This window comes from Bos javanicus, chromosome 7 (assembly GCF_032452875.1).
Source record: "Bos javanicus breed banteng chromosome 7, ARS-OSU_banteng_1.0, whole genome shotgun sequence".
Lineage (NCBI taxonomy): Eukaryota > Metazoa > Chordata > Mammalia > Artiodactyla > Bovidae > Bos > Bos javanicus.
Window position 1 is genome coordinate 25,505,163 of NC_083874.1, and position 8,039 is coordinate 25,513,201.

Sequence of the window (8,039 nt, forward strand, 5' to 3'; positions counted from 1 at the left end):
AACTTAACTAAAATTAGGACCTATTATATCTTCATCAACATTTTATACTCCTCTTTCACAGCACCGGCAGGGGTGGGATTTAATTACATTATTTGTTTGGTTAATGTATGCCTACTAGAGTATGACAGAAGTGAAGTGAAGTGAAGTTGCTCAGTCGTGTCCGACTCTTTGTGACCCCATGGACTATAGCCTACTGGGTTCCTCCATCCTTGGGATGTTCCAGGCAAGAGTACTGGAGTGGGGTGCCATTTAGTCAGTCTCTATTTTGCTAATCACTGCATCGTTCCCTAGTGCCACAGTCATGTGATCTACACCTAAGAAACTCTTCTCCCTAAAAAATATTTGCTAAATGGGGGACTCATGAGTCCTGGCCCTAGAATGGCTGTGTAATACAGCAAGATGCACCTTGATTATTTAACTATTCCTCCTCAGCTGGATTTTTAGGCAAAATGCTTTAAAAAGTTACAGCGCTAGGCAAAGAAAGGAACTCAAGTAACGGAAGACAGTGTAGTCCTCTCCACCAACAAGTTCCTGGAGTGCTTTTCTTTTACTTTTTATTCTTCCATAGTTCCCAGCACAGACTTAGATCCATGGTAGATAATGAAGAACCCAGTGACCTGACCAGACTCCAGTCAATCAAGAGCTAGGATTAAATGCTATAGAATTCTGAGCACTGTGATTTCATCTAAGGCTACAAGCAGTAGAAAAGATTTTAATGAGTAAAAGTCAATCTAAAAAGTGAAGAACAACATTTGGGAATCTTGCCAACCTGTACTATCAGCCTCACCCTGCCCTCCTTCAATAGCGGTTTATCTATGGCCAGATTGGTACTCCTTAACACGACACGTCTCTTTAATCTGTTTGCTAATTTCTAAACAAAACTATCTTCAAGATGAGGTTCTGTACTTACTTAACCTAATAAACCTTTTCACTGCCCATAAAGGACCTGAATAGTAAAAGGTAAAAAACTACAAAGAACTTATTACACCACATGCTGCACAAATGAAACTCTGAACGTAACATCTTAGTTACCACAATTCATTGAAAATTGTAGAGATTAAACGAATCTTAAAAGTGAAATCCTAAAGCTTAACTATGTACTTTAAATTTTTTTTTTTTTTTTTTTGGCTGCAGCACACAACATATGAGATCTTAGGTCCGTGACCAGGGATTGAAGTCCTGCCCCCTGCATTGGAAGTCCAGAGTCCTAATCACCAGACCACCAGGGAAGTTCCTAACTATTTACTTTATGAAGGGCCAATATAAGACTGAAATAGTGACTGCACTAGCCATTATTTTGCTGGTACTGAACAAGGGCCTTTGTGTACATTTTTTTCTCTAATCTTCAAAATAACTCTGAAAGATGAGGAAGCTGAGGTTGATAGCCTAGGTGACTTCTTCAACTACTGCACCTCTAAACAACGCAGGTGTTCTTGCTCACACATTGTAAGCTGACCAGAAACACCAAACAAAACCCTGAAATTCTGGGACAACTATAAGTGATTTCCTATTTAGAGAATTTAATTTAAAATAACAAAAACTTTCCCAGGAAGCATACAAGATCAAGGTATATAATAATATCCTTCCATAAAAAAAGCCTTTAAGACTTATGCATAAATATAGACTGTTTTACTACTCAACTAAGGGCTTTGATGAAATAAATCTGAAAATATCTATATAGTATTTTCAATAATAAAAATGCTCTAACAAAAGGGGAATTACCAGCTACATAAACCAGCTACATAATCTACTTTATAAGGACTATATAAGGAATTTTGAAAAAAAAAGAATAGATTTAAGAGAAACAACAGAAATATGAATAAAATTTTTTAAAAAAATGTTTTCTTCTGAAATGACAAAATACCATAACGGAATGAAAGGAATAGTATTACCCAAAGTTAAATGATGCCAGGCTTTTAAACAATCGATACACTATAAGGGTTGGGACCTCAGTAATTATCTCAATGAATATGTCACATTTTCAAACACTGGGACAGGTGTGTATAAAATGACTGTATGACATCAAATAATCATATCCAAAAGAAATTACACACTTTCTGTATTTCTATTTCAACTTTTTGACACTATGACCACATCAATCTACATGGTACTACTAACTCAGCATTCACAAATTCCATCAATGTAGTCATTATACACTTGTAAAGGCAGACCTCAAGTAATCCAAGTTATAAAAAAAAGTTAATTATTAATCAAATCTCAAAAGCATCAATGTTATCTCAAAAGAATGATTTTGTACCCTGAAGAAATAAAAAGTCTTATGGGGTCATAAAAAATAGAATTACAAAAATCAATAGTTTATAGGGATGGCTTTCCGTTCACGAAGTGTAACTACTTACGCAAGACCCCAAAAGGTCTTTTCTAGATAGACATCCTCCCCAAGTCTCCTGTTTTTCTCTCCCTCTCCCTCTTTTATACTCTGCCCACTCCACCCCCTTTTTGATGTGACCCTCTTCCAAAAGGTTTGCATTATAAAAGGTGGATTTATGCTATTATCAAGAACAGCTTGTCCCAAGATTTAAGATTTCTATGATCTTTGCACATTCAAGATTGCAGGAACAGAGCTTTAATAATTCATAGACCACAAACACACGCTGCTAAGGCTTTCCCTTCAAACACTAACGTTCCCACTCTTGGGAGCCCTAATGGGTATACAGAAGGCATACAATACAACCTTTAAAAAAAGACACGGATGGCAGGTTCTCTCCACTCTCTCCTGAGAAATGTCCTCAACTAAACCTCCCTCACATTCCCTTCTCCGGACCTAAAAGCACAACTGTCATTCAGAGGGATGGTAATTGTTAAGCGTGGGTAAGGAGAAAAAAAAAGCATAACTAGATACACAACTGGATGGGGAGATTGTTAAAAGCAGCCTCTCCTGTATCACGTAACTAGCCTAACCCGCTGCAAACTTTCAAGATATTAAGTTACATTCCTATGCAATTCCACCCTTGACAGCTGAATCCAGAGATGCCAGCGAGTCGTGCACGTCCATTCCCGTCGCCTTACCCGTGGAGAGCCGGCGGCTGTGTCCCGCGGTCAGCGCGAACCAGAGGCTGGGGAGGAGGGGAGGGCTGCAGGGAGAGGGCCAGGAGAGCTCACCTTTTCCAACTCATCGTGTAGTTCCGCCAGGCTGGGCCGGAGCAGCTTCTCGCCTAGCTGCGCTGCCGTGTGCCGATAGTGGTCGATCCTGGGCACGGCGTCCATAGTGTTGTGGCCGAAGGTGCGCAGGTAGTAGGTGTTGGTGTGGGTGTCATAGTAGTAGTGCTGGTGGTGCCCACTGCCGCCGCCGCCGCCGCCCGAGTGCAGGCTGCTCCCCTCGCTCAGCACCGTGTCCCCGCCGTTCTGGAAGCTCACGTTGGGCCCGTCGCCTCCGATCCCTGCCGCATCCGACACGCTCTCGTCCGCCGACGAAGAGGCAGCCGGGTCCACGAAGTTCACGCGGAAGCGGCCCTTGGCTTCCTCGCTGGCCTTAGCCTGCCCGCTTTCGACGCTGGCTTTCCCATCCGCGGGGGTCTCCTTGCCTCCCGCCCCAGCGCTAGCCGCCGCCGCCGCCGCCCGCCCGGCATTCTCGGAAACCAGATCCACCTGGAAGCGGCTCTGACTCGGGGTGGGCCCCAGGGGTCTGCCCAGTCCGTCGCCGGCCGCCGCGGCGCCCTCCCCGCGGACCCCACCGCCGCCACGGCTCACAGCCGCAGCATCCTCCGGCACTGAGGGCACGGCTGTGCCGGGCAGGTCCATCCCGGCGGCGGCCAGCGGGGCGACTGGAGGCGTCTCCCCAACCCCGGCCAGCCTCGGGGCGCCGGAGGAGGGCGCCGTGGGCCCCGGCTCCATCGCCGCCCGACCCCCGGCGGACCCGGAGAACCTGGCGGACTTCGCGGGCTGCACGCCCTCCGCGCCCCCGGCCGGCGGTGGTAGCGGCCGCAACGCCAGGTGGGGGAGTCGCACTCCCAGCCGCGCGCTCGCCGCCGCTAGCCCGAGCCGGCACGAATGCCTCCGGCGGCCGAGTCTGCGCGCGAGTGTGGCGGGCGCGGGGCGGGCCCCGCTGTTTAAAGCCTCGGCGGGGCCGCGGCGGTGGCGGCTCCGGCTGCAGCACGCGGGAGGCGGGGCCCCCGGCTCCTCCGCCCCTCAGCCCGCCCACCCGCGGACCGGCAGAGGCGCGCGGCAGAGGCTCCCTCGGTTCCCGGCGGGTCCCGGCTTCTGCGCGGCTCCACGCAGGAATCGCGTCCGGCCAGTCCGAGCCGGGCCTCCAGCAGCACGAGCAGCGCGATCGGGGAGCGGCCGCCCGCCGTCGTCGCCGGGAAGATCTCTGCGCGGCTACCTCCTCTTCCGTCGCCCTCCTCCCACCCCTCCACCTCCTTCCCCCGCCCCACTCTGCGGTGGAGAGGAGCTGGCCCCCGGCCTCCTCCCTTTCTCCCCGCCCCTGGGGCCGCGCGTCAGTGGGCCGGCACCCAGGCCACGGCGGACCAGCTGCGGACGGGGCCCAGCCCGAGCCGCCTGGAGAAGGGGCGCGCGGGCCCTGCCTCGGCGCACGCCGATCGCTGATGCTCAGGCGCCAGCTGCCACCACGGCGGCGGCTCCGGGGGCTGTCGCCCGCTCGCCTTTTTTTTTTTTTTTAGGTTCTGAGCTCGCAGTACGGGGCTCCGAAGGCGAGATCTCGCGAGATGCTGCAGGGCTACTGGGCTGATTTCCCTGCGGCGCTTGGTACCCGAGGCGATGCTGGAGCCGCTGACCGCCCAGCGCGCCTGCGGGTGATGCGGCCGGTTTTCTCGTCCATCCCGCAGGTGCTTCCGGAGTTTTAGGCAATATGTGTCCCGGGCGAGGCCTGCGCGGAGATCTGGCTCGCCGCTACTCCCTTCACTCACTCCAGGCCTGAGCCTATGGGGAGGAAGGATTTCCTCTGTACGGTCTTTGAGGCGTTTACCCCCAGGCAGCGTTAATTTGCATAATCTGTTACTAATTCCTGTAGTGATGCAGTGGGTGTGTTCACTCTTAGAGTAACACCTTCATTTTTTAAAAGCTGTGATGTTTGAAGACGAGAACGGAGCCTAGTTGTGATAACTTATTGTTTCAAGACGATTTTTAACTTGAATTTTTTTTTTCTTTAATGAGTATACTGAGAGCAAAAACTAACAGTGGAGCACTCGCCTGTAAGTTTCCACGTGGTTTAGGTTATGAAGAATTCTATTTCAAGTAAAATAGTAAGGTACCTCTCTCCTGTCCAGGCCTATTTTTTATTCTGTCAAAAGCAGGGGAACTTTGTAACTTTCTTAGCAGTAGAGAGAATCCATTTTTAACAAATTCTACCCACAGCCCTACATAAAAACAGATAACCATGAATGACTTCTTCCCTCGTGTCTTTTTGTATTGTTGTTTATGTCATTTAAAATTTTATTTATAGAGATGAAAACCATCCTTTGCTGAATCCTGGAAGCATGATCAGAGAGGCAGAGTTTGTGAAACTGTTTGGAAATACTGTGAAGAAGGCTGCAACCAGGCAATTTTCAAAAAATTGTCCTATCCATGATTTTATTTGACATTCACTTTTCATCTTAGTTTATTATCTTTATTGTAAAGATGGAAGAGAGGAAGGAACCACTCTTGGATCATGTAGCCACAATTTAAGTCCATCATGAGCTTTAGTTATATTGGCAGAAAACTGCAGGTCCAACTCTTTGTAACTCTGTGGACTATAACACATCAGGCTCTTCTGTCCATGGGATTCTCCAGGCAAGAATATTGGAGTAGATTGCCATGTCCTTCTCCAGGGGATCTTCCTGACCCAGGGCTCGAACCCGTGCCTCATGTCTTGGATTGGCAGGCAGGTTCTTTACCACTAGTGTCAACCTATGTGAAAGTGAAGCTGAAAATCCCTCAGTCGTGTCCAACTCTTTGCGACCCCATGGACTGTACAGTCCATGGAATTCTCCAGGCCAGAATACTGGAGTGGGTAGCCTTTCCCTTTCCCTTCTCCAGGGGATCTTCACAACCCAGGGATCGAACCCAGGTCTCCCACATTGCAGGCAGATTCTTTACCAGCTGAGCCACAAGGGAAGCCCAGAAAACTAGAAGAGGCCAGAGCAGTCAAGTGGCAGTACAGTTTCTACGACAGGATTGCTGCCTTAGTAGCCGGTGTTTGTGGTATCTTTTAGCTACAGAGCTAATTTGGTGGCTATGGGAATTCAGCATTCATTGATTTAAGCAAATAGTAAGCACCTACTATGTGCTGACTATGATGCTGAAGCTGAAATTCCAATACTTTGGCCACCTGATGTGAAGAACTGACCCACTGGAAAAGACCCTGATGCTGGGAAAGATTGAAGGCAGGAGGAGAAGGGGACCACCGACAGAGGATGAAATGGTTGGATGGCATCATTGACTCAATGGATGTGAGTTTGAGCAAGCTCTGGGAGTTGGTGATGGACAGGAAAGCCTGGCATGCTGCAGTCCACGGGGTCACAAAGAGTCTGAGCGAGTGAGCTGAACTGAAGTAGGGGTAACGTGTAAGATGGAGGTACCAAATATTTCATAGGATGGCCCCAGTGAGAAGGTGACATTTGACTATGGAAATGAATGATGCAAACATTTGAGAAAAGAGTGTTCCAGGCAGAGGAGAAGCAAAGGTCGGAAGGTGAGAGCCTGCCCAAAATGTTGATGGAATTGCATGTAGGTGGATGTGACTGAAGCTGTTTAAGGGTTAAGGAGAATCAAAGGAGATTTAAATCAGAATTTAGGGATTGGGGACATGAAGACCAGATTGTATAGCACCTCTTTGACTTTTACTTTGAGTGGAATGGAATGTTAGTTTGGGCTGCCTTTTCACCATGTCTTCAGTGAAGACATAGGAAGAGGAAGAGAACTCTGGTGTTGCTTTTTCTATAGGGCACCATTTCTATCTGATCAGAGCTCCACTGTTATGATGCATTTTAACATTAATCACCTCCTTAACGCAGTATCTTCAATATGATCACATGTGGGTGGCACTAGTGGTTAAAAAACCCACCTGCCAATGCAGGAGATGTAAGAGAGTTGAGTTTGATCCCTGGGTCAGGAAGATCCCCTGGAGGAGGAAATGGCAACCCACTCCAATATTCTTGCTTGGAGAATCCCATGGACAGAGGAGCCTGGTGGGTTACAGTCCATAGGGGTCGCAGAGTTGGACACGACAGAGTGACTGAGCAGTAGGCAAATGTTAGGAGATATTGCTGCAATCCAGAAAGTTATATTGTGGGTTTTGGCCACTGTGTGGAGAGTGGAAATGGAAGGAAAGTGGTCAGACTGTGTGGAGGCAATAGAGTATGCTGATGGATATGGAATATTGAAGAGAGTTCAAGACTTTTGGCCTGAGCAACTAGAAAAATGGTGTTGCAATTTTCTGAGATGAAGAAGATGGTGAATGTAGCAGACTTGAGTTGGAGGAATATCAGAAGTTCAATATAACATGTCTGTTGAAGGAAACAAAGAAATGTATAGTAATAATAAATAGTAGCCACTCATATAAACGTGTGATTGCAAACTGAGAGGCTTGGGACAGAGAGGAATATGGTATAATGAGAATGCAAAAGAGAGGGACCAAACTTAGGTAGGAGTGACTGTTCAGTGAAGTCTGAAGGATGATTAGAATAAAATTTTAACTGTCATGGGGGTTTCAGAAAAGGGAAATATCATGAGCAAAAGCCTTCTTGGAAAGAATATGACCACTTTGGTTAAAGCACAGGGATTAAGGAACAAGTGTGATAAAAGAGGTCTATTCCAAAAGACCTATAAAACCTATAAACTGGGTTTCCAGGGAGATTGAGGGGGCAAATGATCAGGTTTATATTTACTAAAAGTCTCTAGTTACATTGCAGGCAGAAGATTCGAGAGGAGCAAGAGTAAGTATGGAAAGACAGGATACAATTTCAGTAATCTAGGCACGAGATGATAGTAATCATAGTAGCTAATATTTAGAGAATTTATGTCCTATACACTATGCTAAGCTCTACACTTATAATCTTATTCAATCCTTAAAACAACACTAT

General features: G+C 47.5%; 1 protein-coding gene across 2 annotated transcripts in view; it reads right to left on the reverse strand.

The window, feature by feature from the left end:
- SLC12A2 (solute carrier family 12 member 2) overlaps positions 1–4,036 on the reverse strand; it is a 93,717-nt gene extending 89,681 nt beyond the window's left edge. The window contains exon 1 of one of the 2 annotated variants that reach the window (XM_061422900.1): positions 3,121–4,036. In XM_061422900.1, the coding sequence (XP_061278884.1) occupies positions 3,121–3,852 (732 nt within the window). In that variant the 5' untranslated portion in view covers positions 3,853–4,036. The remainder of the gene's footprint in view (positions 1–3,120) is intronic. The other variant, XM_061422902.1, reaches the window with a different exon arrangement.
- Positions 4,037–8,039: the final 4,003 nt, after the last annotated feature.